The sequence below is a fragment of the Cryptotermes secundus genome, unplaced genomic scaffold, assembly GCF_002891405.2.
Source record: "Cryptotermes secundus unplaced genomic scaffold, Csec_1.0 scaffold7537, whole genome shotgun sequence".
Classification (NCBI taxonomy): Eukaryota; Metazoa; Arthropoda; class Insecta; order Blattodea; family Kalotermitidae; genus Cryptotermes; species Cryptotermes secundus.
Genome location: NW_019724724.1, coordinates 2,137 through 18,079, shown reverse-complemented (window position 1 = coordinate 18,079; position 15,943 = coordinate 2,137). Strand labels below are relative to the sequence as shown.

Sequence of the window (15,943 nt, the reverse complement as noted above, 5' to 3'; positions counted from 1 at the left end):
TTTGAAAAAGCATCAATAAATATATATTATATAATTCCGAGAACGCATTTATCTGATCATGTTTACATTAGTCAGTGCCACGTAAATTCTCAGAAAGCTCTCAGAGGCACAGATGTAAAACGCAGTTGGTCTGCCTTCAGCGGAATCCGCACATCCACCTCCTGCCAATGACAGCACAGCACACGCGTGATAAGCGCCTTTATGAAGCAATGAGTCTAACCAACACAACATGTTTCGAAATAAACTCACAAACTGGTGCAACACATACGAAGACTCACTGCCACGAAAGTGCATACGGAGCATGAGAGCATATCCACATATTACAGATCTCATCTTCAGATAAAGGTAACTGGTCAGTTTCACGCCCTGGCCGCTTAATCACCTGTGAAATATCTCATGTTATTTTTCTGATATTAGTCTAGGTAGACGCAGTAGCTGTGTAGCGAATAGAGAAAAATCTCTGATTCTTCCGTGTAATTAGCAGTCAGTTTCTTTACTGCCTTAGCTGTACGAAACTCGTCGCAGTTGATACAGTACTGTTAAATAACCTTCCAATTTCCATGATATTCCGAAGGAGAATTTGTGGCACACGGTAGCGTTAAGGCACTGCTAAAAACCGGAAGGTCGCGGGTTCGATCCCCAATGTGTTCACTTTGATTTTTCAATTGACCTAATACTTCCAGCCGCATTATGGCCCTGGGTTCGACTCAGTCTCTAACAGAAATATGAATCAGGTATCCTGGAGGTAAAATGCTGTCGTCCGTCGTGTAAGGCAAACAAACAGAGCGCCAGTTATGAGCCCATTTTCTAGGAAATGTGGGAGCCCCGACGACTCACAATCCTATGGGCGCCCACGGCATGTTACACGGATAGCTATCTGTATGTTCCTTTCTAGTAATACTGTGTTACTAAATGCAAAACTTCACTAATTTGTACCCGCTTGTCTACCTGCTAACTTGCTACTACACATATCAGTACCTCTGACGTACCGTTTCTAATTCACACCCACGGGCCATGGTCTCACAACACAAGCAGAACAGCTGATACAGCAGAGGAACTGCGGATCGGCGCCACAGTCATTTTTGCTCCGATTGGATGTTGTTTCATCAACACCTCACTCCGTGTCTTTCAGTTCCTGCCTGATACGTATCAGTGTGACAGTATCCTGCTCTGTATTTGTATCGGAAAGTCGACCATAAGACAAGAGTGGATAAGGGTGAATACAAACAGGATACAATGCGAAACTTTTACATTTATTTGACTCAGCCTGATACAGTCAGTACCTTGCAGGTGCAGCACAGTGTTTGCTTGCAGGACACGCAGGTGGGCCAACTGAGCCAGACGTCTGCTCCCCTCACTCTATTGGTGCTGCAGATTAAGAATAATGGAATTATTTTTATTATTCTCATCATCGTAATTATTTGTGAGCACTGCCGTTGCCCTCATTGCCACAGATTTCCTTACAAAGTAAACCGGATTCGACATTCCTTCCCCAGTGACATTCTCTTTGTTAATCAACCATAAATATGCCCACATTACACATGTTCACTGCTGTTTATTTGCCTGGCAACAATTTAATGCATAAAGCCATTACTGGTAGTAGCCACTTAGCTCGTCATATTACAAAACTGGTCGAAGTGAATATACTGTTGTGACATGTCTGCTGAAAGCCGACAGAGATAGCCGTTGTTAGCAAATGACTCTGCAAACACGCCCGTTGCTACGCAAAGTCACAGCAACAGACAGATGATCGCCACAACAGACACTCAAGCAAAAAAGAGAAGCTGTGGCAATAGGTGTTTTCTGTGCGGCCCGTGCAGAGACTATATAGGGAGGAGCGATCTTCCGAAGATGCTGCATGAGGGCTATGGCTATGGTCCCGTTGCAAATAGAAGTCTGGTCGTGAGTCTCGAGGTGACTGGCGCCAAGATGAACTGATTGGCAGTAAACTGCTAGTTTTAAAGTAAATCTGTCTTTGACTTGGAACCGATGACGCTTTAGCTTGAATTAAGAGGTGTTGGGTTCGAGTTGCGGCAAGTGGATCCATTATCCTGACTACGTTTCCGTAAATTTCTTCAGTCTGTCCAGGCAATACTTTATTAATACATTAAAATATGCCACTACCGCTTCCTTCCACATCTTTCCAAATCATTGTTCACTCTCACCCAGTCTCTGCTACTATATAATCTCAGTTGTGGGCAGCGTCATTAAACAAACCGCAGGTGAATATAAATATTAAAACCTTGGTACTTGAAAACGCTCCAACTCGTAAACTCTGCTCTGTTGTTTGGAAACAGTAACGAACATTGACATGCGTAGTAGCCCGAACAAGGCGGGCAAAGGTGAAGCAGGTCATACCGCTGCCTGGCTTTGTGCGGATCACATAGCCCGGTAGCGGAGACGGGTACCAACACAACGGAGCTGCTTCCCCATGCATTCTACTTTCATACCCGACCATATGCCAAAGTTCTTGCACGTCATCTACTTACGTATTATCGGGTGACCCGAATAAGTGTAAAATACATGCCACGTCGTTTTAACATATCCTTAATCATTGTCTTTAGCTTCTAAGGCTGGCAGCGGTGATGTGACAGGCATTATGGCGGTAATATTTTAAAGTTATCTGGGTCACCCGGACTCATTAACTAGAAGCCAGTTTAGTCCGACACTTTCTAGTTGGCCAGGTAAGAAGTGTACTTGACGCCCTGAGGTCTCATGGACTAAATGTTGGGCCATATGTATGTACTTGGAGTTGACATGAACATGGCCCAGAGCGGTTATACTGGAAACCAACCTTCAACACAGATAGGTCTTATTGGACATGGCTTCTTGTTGCACAGAACTCGTTCCAGTACGCAATAGTATCCCGGGACACAGTCGAAAGTCGCACAAGTTAGTGGAGGAACTGCAAATAAAAGGTAAAATCTGATGTTAGCGAGGGGGGCCTCACATGCCAATTGTGATCACATTGTGTTCCTTTTGTACCTCAATATTAACTAACTCAGCGCTAGTCGCTCAGCTACTTAAGAATTTCAGATAAATTTATGAAACCTGTAGGTTCATTGCCTGTTCACAAGATCCCCCCACTGGTTCCTATTCCTATTCAAATGGGTCCTGCCCATACTATCCCATCCTATTTCTCTAAGATCCATTTTAACACTATCCTTACACATACGCCCATGTCTTCCTAATGATGTTTTTGCTATTGGCTTTAATACGGGATCCTGCATGTGTTCCCCTTCTTCTCACGCGTTCTTCTTGCCCTGCCCATTTAATACTTCTTGAGTTGAGCATTATAGTTACATACTAACAGGCCTAGCAGTGTATTTGGGAGAATTTCCCAACATTTTATGGAACCCCAGGGTTCATTCCCATGTTAACAAAGGCGCTCCATTTGTTCTTATCGTGAGCCAGATCAGTCCATTCTATCTGTCCAAGATCTTTTATTTTACTTTGGCACACAGCCCCTACCTCCATGAACGTTTCCGTTCACTTCGGTTTTTCTAGATCTTACACATATGGTAGGACTCCTTGGGCGGGTGATCAGCTCGTCGCAAGGCCTCTACCTGTAGACAAACACAGAAAAACGCACACAAACATCCATGCCCTGAGTGGGATTCTAACCCACAATCCCGGCTTCCGAGCGAGCGAAGACATTACATGCCTTAGACCGCTCGGCTACCGTGACCGGCCTGTCCAAGATCTATGAACTGTAAATATTATTAGTGGGATCAAATGAAACTGGATGAGAAGGGCGTGAAGTGTAGCATGAATGGGAGGAACCAAGAATGTGTACAGAATTTGAATCGGTGAACCGGAAGGGAAGAAGTACTTGCTAGATATAGAGGGTGAGGATTAAATTCATCCGGCTTTGGTTGAGTTTAGTGGTGAGATTTTGAACACGGTAACGCACGGGGATCTCCCTGAGTAGCAGTTGCTCGCAGCGCTATACGAACCTTCCTCCACGGGGATGCAGACAGGCTGGGAGTAGCACGGAGCGGTGACGCACTGAACCTGCTGCAGTATACACACGAAGCCTGCTCGGCACTTCACAGTGGCACAAGATGGCCGCTGGCTGGACGCATAGGAGCCGTTCGAACCCGCTGAATAAAATCACACATTGTTGGCGAAGTTAGAATTCTGAATTTATTATTATTGCTATATTATCGTTTAAAATAATATGTCTGATTATCGGGACGTAGATTAGTTGTTTCTCTCTCACAGCCCCCTTAGCCTGTCTTCCAGCCTGAAGATAGCGTCAGTACGGTTCTTCCTCCCTGTCGGCGAACATCTACTAAACTACACGGCGTCATACCCCAAGTAAATTTTTCACATATAATAGGTTTTGAAAAACGTTACGCCAGATGAAGTCAAAATATCACCCATAACAGAGTCGAATTGTGCATTCGTCATAGATGTCACCTAAATGGGAACGCTACTACGGGTATATCTCATGCGCATAATTCCTGTACTTTGGCGCTACAGCCCCAATTGGGGTCTTCACCTACCTCCATGAAACTCTCCGTTTCACTTCGGTTTACTAGGTCTTAGTCATTCGATAGGACTCCTTGGGCGGGTGATCAGCTCGTCGGAAGGCCTCTACCTGTACACACACACAAACACTAAACATCCATGCCCTGAGTGGGATTTGAACCCACGATCCCGGCTTCCGAGCGAGCGATGACAATGCATGCCTTAGACCGCTCGGCTACGGTGACCGGAGTGCACATCATTAGCTACATAACAATGAACATTTCGAATTAAAAGTGAGTCAGTGTGTACGTGTATTCTTCAGCATTCACGAATAAGATTGACAGTACACGTTTCTACAGCTCTGAGCTGCGTTTCTATGTCTCTAGACCATACTCACATATCACAAGCAGGACAGCAGACACAAACAAAGGAACAGGGGACAGCACCATATTGGCTCTTATCTCCGTAAGCACACTTCAAATTCCGTGGACAGCTTTGACCGTGGCTGTGCTTTCCTGGCTGTATATATATATACGGCGGTGCTGTGTGACGTGCTTCTAGTGCTGTACATGTCTACGGGTTTCCCCTACTACTATGTGAGTCATCAGCATTTCAGTAAACAACATTTATCATTTTACACACACGTCACAGGAAAGACTTTCGTGGACAACACACGATACAGGTATCGTGTGACAGTGTCTGTTTCCTTTCCTTCTTGTTGTTGTTCTTCCTCTTCTCAGTCTCGTTGTCTTCTTATCTGCTCTCATCAGTATGTTGGAAGGGAATACACACGATCACAGCGAACACGAAGCAAGAGGTCTCAATAAACCAAGAACAAAATGTGGAATTGTCACGTTACTTTGACTCAGGCTGATACAGTCAGCGTATCGACAGTGGGGAACAATATTCAGGATAATGACATAGCTCTTATCAGTCAAGACCTTGTGGAGGGGCCCATAGCAAGACGTGTCCTCAGCTCTAGACCCGGTTCCTGTGGGAATGCGTTCAGGTTTGTAGGTGTGTCTACTCTGAGACACACTTTCCAAAAGCTCGCATCGAACTTGGAGCGGACGGAGCTTGTTGCAGACTGAAACTGAGAACGTAACACATCGTCAGATCCACGGGTAACAAGGCGCAACTGCTATGCGCTCAAGTACCAGTGGTCGGCCCCACTCTGGGGTAAACAGCCCCCGCCACGCGTTACCAATTGTTCTGGACAGATTCTAAAGATCCTGACAATGTTGTGAGACACACAGGTTTGCTGGGTTAAACGCAACGTTTCGGAAACTGGTTTCGTTTCCGTCTTCAGGTGAGGGAGTTTGAGAGGCCTACTCAGTGGTTGAGGTTAGATCTTTCTAACGGACCCAACAGCTGTTTGGTTGATTGATTCGTTAGATAGTCGGCCGCGCCATAGATCAAGCGGTTAGTCGTTGGCTTCCCACTGCGGCGGCCCGGGTTCGATCCCGGGTCTGGTCAAGTGGGAATTTTCGTGGACAAAATGGCGATGGGGCAGGTTTTCTCCGAGCACTTCGGTTTCCCCTGCCAGTCTTCATTCCACCAATTGCTCCACAATCACCCTCACCTATCATCTGGGGCTGGTACAATAGACCAGAAGTGGCCGCAGTACAAGGGACTTAATCCCACCCCACTAGCAATAAAAGAAGTAGTTAGTCAGTCAGTCATCAGTCAGGTAGATACATGTGATAGCTGAGTAACACAGAGCGGCCTTCTACTCTGTTGCACTTGTCTGTTACAATAACACGCCGCGGAGCAGAACACGAAACAAACAAGTCAAATGCAAAGTGTCCTTGCTGCACTGCGTAGCCCTTGTATACTCAGTGCAACATTTCAACACGAAATGATGCAGTCTGTTTGCTTAACGCAAGTGTTGAAAATATCAACAGCTACAAAAATTGATATATTTGACAGCATATGACATCTGGTGGAATTGTATCTGAATTACGCAGCCAAATAAACATTTGGATGGAATTTTCCCGTGTATTTCAAGCTCTTTTGTACACTTTGGCCTCGCCCGTGAATAAGTAACGCCTTCTAAAATTCAAAATGGCGATTTGTCGCTTTAGGAGCCACGATTATTTTCCATCCGTAACGTGGCTCCGAATCCGCTGCACTGACTAGACTTTTCATGTCATACTGAGCAGGTGGTCTGGATTGATTCCAGGAGAATCTCGGTTCGAATCCCGGTCAAGAAACCGGTTACACTTTCTCAGGTTTCTCGCAGATTTTCTGTCTTTCCTTGGAAATGACGAGATATTACCTTAATCTGAACACTAGCTCGTCCTTCCAAATAATTACAATCTATAATTTTTCAATTATACCAAAACCAGATCCCATAGACTTGATAATGGAAGGGTCATTAAATAGTGCACTAAAAAGTCACTAAATACAGGTCCTAGATCAGTGTTTCTCAACCGCAGGCCCTGGCATCAGTTATACCGGGCCCACGTCTTATAGGATAAAGAATTTCCCGGGCGGCGGTCTGACAGAGGTTGAGAACCACTATCGTAACCCATAAAACTTTATGGAAAAACTGCACTGCGTGTAAAGAGTGAAATTCATATATCGTATGAAAATATTGCTGTAAACTTATTTCGTCCTGATAAATATTGTAGCGTTTATGAGTGGTTGGAGATGGGGTTTGGACTGGTAATCGCATTTATTAATAGTTATGCACTGAACTCGTAGCTACAAGTAACTGAAGCGCTATTGCTAATTCACTAGAGCACACACTCAAGCCTTCTCAGTCTGCTGTGTCTCCGTCAGTCATTGCCTGGTAGCGGCTTTCAACGGCGGACGTTCCCCTTCCTCTGAGTTCCCGGATTGTCCCTGTGCCTCAGTTACAAGCTTCTAACACGAATAACTCACAACGACTGAACACAGGCGGTTATCTAAGTAACTCACTCAGCAACCAAATCACTGCACTTCCCCCTTATAACATCTGAGCACGGACCGCATAGCAAACACCTCACTCTGTCTCTGTACCATTGTTGTGTTTGTGCCTGTTAGGGTTCCCATTATTGTTGTGCTCAATTGCCGCGGTGGAATTGTTGCTTTCGTGTCCGTTGTCGGACCGTTTCCTATCAACAGCTGTTATATAGTAGCTTATTTCGTGGTCATTCTCTAGCAACGGGTCTACATGCCGCAATGTTTAGCGACTTAGGCTCGAATTGCGAGTAGAAACGTCCATAGGTCTTCATGTGAAGTGTCCGGTATTGTCCGATGTTACCCAAAATTGGAATATGATGACAAATGTTAGTAGAATTTTATGAAAACTCGTGCGTCAGTTCTCAGTTCGTTACATGGAAAGAGACGGACCTACCGAGAAGACATGGCAAGCGAAGCTATCATGCGAATTACTGTATATAGTTTTCCTTGTGAACACATCGAAATAGAGAACATGCACGCCTCGAGCGAGATTTGAACACTGATCCCAGTACTTGGGATGTCTAGGGACGTGCGGTTACCAGCGGGTGCGCACGCTGTTACCGCGTGCTCAGTATTGTTCATTACGAAACAGAGGGGCCCCGGGCTTAGGCGGCAACTTCTCCGGCAATTCGGTGCTGCGTGTGCTCTAAAGGAAATGTTCCAGGCGCTGGTATTCGCTCTCGACAGAAATTCAGTTTCTCAGGCGATATAAAAGAACTGCATCCGACGCGCTAACAGATTTGAAATATTATTAATTAAACGTATATCAACATGTTTTATTGTAATGGGGAGTTAAACAGTTCCGTCTAGTGTGACTGGTGAAGATTTTCTTATTTTAATTATTTATGCCCTTATATGTTTCGGTCTTCAGAGACCATCATCAGAGGGACACATTTACATCAATACAGTTGGAAGTTACTATTAAAATACATGTTCTAAAAGTTAAAATGTATACATATAATATTAATATGAAATTCGGTATAAAATATAAAGTTTTTACAGCTACTTGTGCTGTTCCAATACATTAAATACATTTATATATTTTACTGTATTTAGTCTGGTGCATTCTTTTATGTGACCCAACGAACTGGTTTACTTGTTGCAGAATCTTGTCCAGTTTTCTTATCACTTCGGCCATACACCTTTTTATTTTCTCCATTTCTTGTCGTTCAAGAAGAATCGAAATTATAAAATTGTCCGTATCCTGACCACATTGTCTCACTTGTACAGAGCGATGAGACCAAACGGTAAACCTGACCGTGCTATAGAAAGAGCATGCACTATCTCCGCTCCCATTTCATTGCAACGCCATTGCTGAGTTACTCTCCTACGAGTACACGTTTTCTATAGTTAGCTGCTTGGCGTGCATCCCTTCTAACCAGCTCTCGTAAAACGTAAAACTGCTAATCGCAATGCAAATAACGATCTAAGAGGCAGCGAAGATGTCTGACAAAACGAAACTAATCTGCTATAGAATTTATAAAGAAATTATAATAGACATAGACGGTGGGTCATAATAAATTACTTTGATCATACCAAGGACATCGAATCAATCAAGATCAGTCCACATTGCGAAGAAACAGCACTTGTAGCAATGGCGACAGTCTGTTGTTTCTCTCGCGTTTACCGCAAAACCGGAAGTAAGAAAGAGTTAACCACTTCCGACGCTTGAGGTCGTGCCTGTCGCTTCGTCCTTACTCCGCGGCAAGCAGGGATCGAATTTCAGTCTGATCCGTAGCAGGAAGCGATTTCAGCCATCCGGACAAGAGATATGAGCACTTGTGATCACGGGATTGTTTTGTCCACAATATCCGCCGATAAACTTACAAACCAATTCAAATTTTTTGAAAGGAAATTGAGGCTGCAGTTGGTGGGTTAATTTAAAACTCTCTCAGTATTTGAGTTGTATAGCATCATTACTGAGAGAGGAGGCGATGTGGAAGGGAAAGATTGTGGTGTAATCTAGCCCGGTATTTGCCTGAAGGAACTGAGAAAACCCACGAAACCCCATATACAAATAAGGATTTCTAATCGTACAACTATGGCCAATAGACAGTTATCGTCGAGAATGAATTATGAACTGTCAGATGGACACTTTGAACTAGCTGACTCCATGGAGCAACTGACGGTTCCTCAGCTACTCAAGACGCCCCCAGTGTTTTCCGGACGCTCACATTTCGTCACCACGTTCACAAGAACGTTCCAGTGGATCCCATCTCAGCATAGAAATAAAGAAAGGGGTGTAAAGGTATGGAATAATAATTCAGACCGGGATAGCTCAGTCGACATAGTGACTAGGCTATTTTCTGGGCGACCAATGGATCGGAGTTCGATTTACTGTAAGATTAACACACTCTTCTCTTCTAAACCTCTTCCAGATCAGATCTGGGATCCACTTAGTCTTGTAACAAATGGATAATGAGGGCTCTTTACCAGGTGGTAAAGCGGCGGAAGCGTGAAGCTAACCATCTAGCTCGACTAGTGCTCAGGTTAACAATCCGTAGAGCTATACCTCCACTCCCCCACACAGCTTCATGGTATAGTGCTTAATAATTCACCGGGATATCTTCAATTTGCTATGTTGGGCAACATAATGGAATTTCAGATTCCATAAGAGGAGGCAAATTTGCTGGCCAGCTGAGCAACTAAAGTAGTTTCCACTTGAAGGTAAATTTCTCCCTGTGCCATGGTGTCTGGGAAGCAAAGGAATGCTTTAAAACATGTGATGCATTTATTACTACATTTGTGATTCGTACACACGTATAAGCAGTGTGTAATACGAGTAAAGACTGAACTCTTGTGTTGCCTTGTATCTATAACGTGTACATTCATTGACAATTTGACACTTCGAAATACAGATAAAGACGCAATTTTTATTCTACAGTGATAACCGTTGCAACCAGAAAAAGCATCAAGTTCATTAAAAATTCGTTCTCAATCCTTAACAAAACAACCAGTTAATTGCTTCAGTGATGTTTCTGACACTGATTAGGCGTGTTATCTCTCCCACTGAATGAAGAGCTTTATTGTTAAGTTACTCAAGTTGTGGTATTACAATGTACTGAAATAGATCGGCGTTTCCAATAAAACGTATTGCTATGTTCTCGGAGTAAAAGTGTTATAAGTCTCCTGAATACAGAATTCGACCCAAAAGGATTGACAACGGGACAAAATGGCAACGTTGTCTCTGAAATTACATTATGCTACAATTTAATAGAAATCTTTGCATTTTCTTGCAAAATATTTTTAACCCTTTCCCTGCTGAAGTCTGCAACACAAAGACATTATTTTCTTTTATATATATATATATATTTATTTATATTATCATGAAACAAATAATTTGTATGAATTATAGCCTGTGGCATCACATTTTTATTTTTAGTGACGCAATACGGCGAATATACAGGCCTGTAAACAAGAAATGACTCGTTTCAATCCGACATATGTCGTCCGTAGCATAGGAAGTGTCGCAACGAGTCACGTCGTGAGGTGATGCTCACGTGGCCTTCTTCTTACACCGCGGCGTGTATTTGCACTCGCCACGGAAACAGTACAAGTAGTGCATGTAGCATTCCTCGCCTGGCGGGCACCAGTAGTTGGAGCAATCATATTCATAGGCGCCAGAAACATCGGCCACTGCGTAAAACAAAAATTATTTCGTCATTTTAACAATATGCATCATTTTCAGAAATTACGGTCAAATTATGGAGACAACTGAGCGTCTTTGTTCTCTGCCCAGTTTCTTTCTTCTGTGTATTTCTTAACGAGGCCCTCAGCACTTGGGTAGGCTGTATAACTAGAATGCTTCGATAACAGATGAAGTAGAAAGGATTTGGAGAGACCGCCCCCCATAGCTCAGGCGGCTAGTCGATGGCTTGCCATTGCCATGGCTCGGGTTCAAGGCCGGGTCTGGTCATGTGGGATTTGTGGTGGACAAAGTGGCACTGGGGCAGGTTTTCTCCGAATTCTTCGGTTTCCCCAATTCCACCAATTGCTCCACAATCACCCTCACCTATCATCTGGGGCTGGTACAGTAGGCCAGAAGTGGCCGCAGTACAAGGGGACTCAGTTTCACACTACTAAAAACAATAAAAATGGGTCTGGAAAGAATCGAGCACGACCTAACCGGGGTAATATCCCGGCATTTATCTGGAAGTACTGAAGAAAACATGGAAAGTCTTCTGTACCTCTGTCTTGACGGTCGGTATTCCAGCCAAAAATCTGACTGAACATTTCCCTAATACAAGTCTCGATCTTTATCCTTGCTCCAAGCAGCCCTTTTGACCAGTGACATTAAATAATTGAATTAAGAAGGACCGGATAGGCCACAAATAAAGACAAATGTACATAAATGTATGCTGCAATGCCGCAAGGTAAGAGACCTCTTCGGGGACCTAGGTATTAATCTCAGTATAATATTAAAATAGATTATAAAGGGATTTTTTATTCCGAATAAGGACACGTAGCATGTGTTCTCGCAGTGCGCTTTAGATCTATGGAAAATTAACTCAGACATTAGCTGAATATTGAGGCTAGGTCCTATAGTGTGGTTTCATTTCCTGTTAATTGACACACAGGAGCAAAACCCTCATCACGAGCAACAGAGCTGCGTTAGTTTTCCTGGCATACTTGAAGATTCAACAATACGAAACACACAGATACACTCCATGAGCATAATTCAGAGTTTTCTTATTTTAGGGCTAATGGTACATATAGTTACCACTGAGCTTTACATGGCGAAGCATCATTCCGTGAAAATGAAGGGAGTGGAACTTCAGCCAAGGGTAAAATATCTCTGGATAGGAGATCGGTTGGGTCTCAGAACCGGTCTGGACTCTATATAGAAGAGAGAGACATCTCTATTCCTGCAAGTAATCGAACCCAGATCCTCCGGGCCGTTTAGTCCGCAGCCTAGTCACCATCTCACTGTTTAAGCTACTGCGGGTCCTGTCATCGTCGGGAAGGAAACCACAGATAAATAAAAATTGAAATCATGAAGTTGTGAGTTCACTGATGAACGGCAGAATATGCTTACCTGATAGAAACAGGACAGCCAGCAGGACTGAGGCCAACAGGACAAATTTCTTGCTCGCCATTCTAGTGACAACTGAGACGGAACGCGTATTGCAGATGTTTATAAAGTTGTGGTGCAGTAGGGGACAAGGGGATTCACAGACAAGTGGCAAAGTTCATCTTGAAACCGGGTCACGATACGAGGAAAACAAGAAAATTGCGACACGGGGATTGCTTGAGTACGATCACGACAAAAGGGATTATCTCCTTTCCTGTCAACAAGATGGCTCTAAAAGCACTTCACCTCTGAGCAGCATTGTCTTCGCTATATGTACAGTGGCGCTGTCGTCATATCAGCGAAACAACTCACACGTTATCTACTTCCTCGTAACCATGGCAACCGTGCTGAGTACGTGGCGGTAATTGTCCCCACAGCCAACACAATGAGCTACCGCCTAGCAACAGACGTTAAGTTGAATTAGCATATGTTTTTATTCTTTTCATGAAGCGCTTATAATGAACACACAAAGGAATGTTCCTACGGAGCCATCAACTTCTAGAAGTTGAAACTCGTGCTTTGGTGGTGGAGTTGGTGTTGCACCTGTAAGTAAAATTATGTCCCAAGCCAGAAGGTCGCGGGATCAAATCCTGATGAGATCATTCGAATTTTTTCAATTGACCTAATCCTTCCAACGGCACTATGGCCCTGGGGTCGACTCAGCCTCTAACAGAAATGAGTACCAGGAATATTCTTGGAATATTCTTGTGGGTAAAGGGAGGCCGGCGCGTAAGGTTAACAACCTTACCGCCATCTATGAGCCGACTGTCTAGAAAATTTGGGAGCCTCAACATCTCACAACACTATGGGCCTCCACGGCCTGTTACAGGGATAGCTTTACTTTTTACTTTACTTAAATATGAAAGTTTACCCTATGTACTCTTTCTCTAAGAAATGAACAGGGGCTTCCCCAAATGTTGCAGAGAACGAGACCGCAGCAAAATACTGAGGTGCGACGGAAGAAAAATCCGAGATTTTGGACTTACTTATATTGATGAAGGAGACATTAGGAGAATAGTAGGATACAGGAACAAAGATGGATGGCAAAATATGGGAATATACATTATACTAACAAGCATTACTGACTGGACACGGAGTTTGGATTGGTAATCGGATACAGTGGGCTCACAGATTGTAACTACGAGCAACTACTGTCGCTAGTTCACACACTCCACAGTTCACTATAGAATACGCTAAGTCTTCCCAGTCTGCTGCCTTCATTAGCTGTTTTCTGGCAACGGAGCCCAACAGTGGCCTTCTCTGCTCATGTCGGTACCGGCTGGCGACTGTCTCGCATTTAACCCATGGCTCCAAGTCTTAAAGACAAAGTCAAATTTACATAAGATTTGAGGCTTTCAAGACGGTGGCCATGAGGAATGCCGTCTTCTGGGATTTGACGCCGTGTAGATCTTGTGTGAACTGACGTTTTGGAGGAACGTATCGCCTCCATCTTCAGGGTAGAAAAATCCGCGAGCGAGAAATCAGCGTGAGCTGGTGACTGCAGACTGCACGTCGGTTTACACAAGGCCTACACGGCGCCACATCCCAGAAGACGGCATTCTTCAAAATCAAAGTTACGTTACGACCGACGGTCAATCGGTCAGACTATCTTAAAATGAAACCCCATCTGAGGCCCAAGACCGGATTTCTATTACTCTCAGACAGTTTTGAATTCGTTGAAGTGGGGCGCCCTCTTTGACTACAGGACGGGTCTGTCGTTTACAATTGCTGCTGGCCCTCGCCAGCGAAGTAAAAATGTGGTCCAAGTCCCGCGGGACTCATAACCATATTTTACTGTCTCAGATTGGAGACTCCCCAAACCTGGTGGAAGAGGTCCCGGCATTTATATCAGGAACAGGGTGACCCACTTCCACCCCCTGGGCACTGGGTTTCCCTTTCGTCGCCTCCTACGACATGCAGAGCTACGGCGGAGGTATTCGAACTGGCCTCCACATGGGCTTGCGAACCACCAGTTGATGAACCTTGCGTTTATCCGAAACCTGTTTAGAACAAATAACTGTTACCACAATTTCCTTTTCACAAAGCATTCGGTTAAATATGACCAAACAGTTAAAGCACGGTGGTTACTATATGTACCACCCGTTTTAAATTTCAACCACAAGCATCAAACCCGCATCGCGTGTTTACATTTCATGTGTGAGTCTAGCTACGTTGCGTAGCATCGAAATGAATGATAAGTTGGAAAGAAGCAGTGTTTGTTATAATCGATGTGCTATCCTAGAAACTGCTCGGACTGAGGCAAACCACGAAAAATTTCAGTCAGGATAGCCGATGTCTGGGACTATATTCGAACCGACCACCACCCAAATACAGGTCTGAATCGTCACCCCTGGACGTAACGTGGCCTCACAAGAAAGAGTGACTATCTTCTTAAACAGCATTAATCGGGTGGTTTTCCTGATGAAGACAGTGTGCTTTCTATATTGTAGGAACTGAATTTTTATGTACGTTTGCATTAGTTTTATGTTTGAAGAAGTACACAATAAATATATGTCATATAATTCCGAGAACGTATTTATCTGATCATGTTTACATGAGTCAGAGCCACGCAAATTCTCAGAAAGCTCTCAGAGGCACAGATGTAAAACGCAGTTGGTCTGCCTTCAGCGGAATCCGCAAATCCACCTCCTGCCAATGACAGCACAGCACACGAGTGATAAGCGCCTTTATGAAGCAATGAGTCTAACCAACACAAAATGTTTCGAAATAAACTCACAAACTGGTGCAACACATACGAAGCCTCTTTGCCACGAATGTGCATACGGAGCATGAGAGCATATCCACATATTACAGATCTCATCTTCAGATTAAGGTAACTGGTCAGCTTCACGCTCTGGCCGCTTAATCACCTGTGAAATATCCCACGTTATTTCTCTGATATTAGTCTAGGTAGACGCAGAAGCTGTGTAGCGAACAGAGAAAAATCTCTGATTCTTCCGGCAAACAAACCCAAGCCGTGTAATTAGCAGTCAATTTCTTTACTGACTTAGCTGTACGAAACTCGTCGCAGTTGATACAGTACTGTTAAATAACCTTCCAATTTCCATGAGGTACAAAATAGAATTGGGGGCACGCGGTAGCTTTAAGGCACTGTGCTACAAACCAGAAGGTCGCGGGTTCGATTCCCGATGAGTCCACTGGATTTTTCAATTGACCTAATACTACCAGCCGCACTATGGCCCTGGGGTTGACTCAATCTCTGACAGAAATGAGTATCAGGAATCTTCCTGGAGGTAAAGGGCGGCATACCGGCGTGTAAGGCTGACTACCTCACCGCCATCTGTGAGCCGATTGTCTAGAAAATGTGGCAGCCTCGACGTCTCACAACCCTATGGGATTTCACGGCCTGTTCAGGGATAGCTTTACATTTTACTTTTACGAAAGAGAGTGGTCTGATGTCCTCTTGAAACCGAGCCTGGCGGAGGAGCATGT

General features: G+C 44.2%; 1 protein-coding gene and 1 long non-coding RNA gene across 2 annotated transcripts; both read right to left on the bottom strand.

Annotated features, from left to right (window-relative positions):
• Window positions 1-1,232: 1,232 nt before the first annotated feature.
• Window positions 1,233-4,991, bottom strand: LOC111862637. Its single transcript, XM_023848155.1, has 4 exons — window positions 4,871-4,991; window positions 3,957-4,103; window positions 2,795-2,905; window positions 1,233-1,368 (listed from the first exon to the last, which is right to left on the bottom strand). Exons 1-4 carry the CDS (start codon window positions 4,920-4,922, stop codon window positions 1,355-1,357), a joined length of 324 nt encoding a protein of 107 aa, XP_023703923.1. The 5' UTR covers window positions 4,923-4,991; the 3' UTR covers window positions 1,233-1,354.
• A 5,729-nt stretch (window positions 4,992-10,720) lies between these two features.
• On the bottom strand, window positions 10,721-12,752 carry LOC111862638. Its single transcript, XR_002842464.2, has 2 exons — window positions 12,455-12,752; window positions 10,721-11,055 (listed from the first exon to the last, which is right to left on the bottom strand). It is a non-coding gene; the product is annotated as an uncharacterized LOC111862638 (long non-coding RNA).
• Window positions 12,753-15,943: the final 3,191 nt, after the last annotated feature.

What these genes read in the sequence shown, in the direction of transcription:
- LOC111862637 (XM_023848155.1), bottom strand. Translation starts at nt 4,922, where the DNA reads ATGGTGCTGTCCCCTGTTCCTTTGTTTGTGTCTGCTGTCCTGCTTGTG. An exon ending in TGCTGTCCTGCTTGTGATAT is followed by an intron (nt 4,104 to 4,870) that starts GTGAGTATGGTC and finishes GATTTTATTCAG; the next exon opens with CGGGTTCGAACGGCTCCTAT. An exon ending in CTGCATCCCCGTGGAGGAAG is followed by an intron (nt 2,906 to 3,956) that starts GTTCGTATAGCG and finishes TTTTATTTGCAG; the next exon opens with TTCCTCCACTAACTTGTGCG.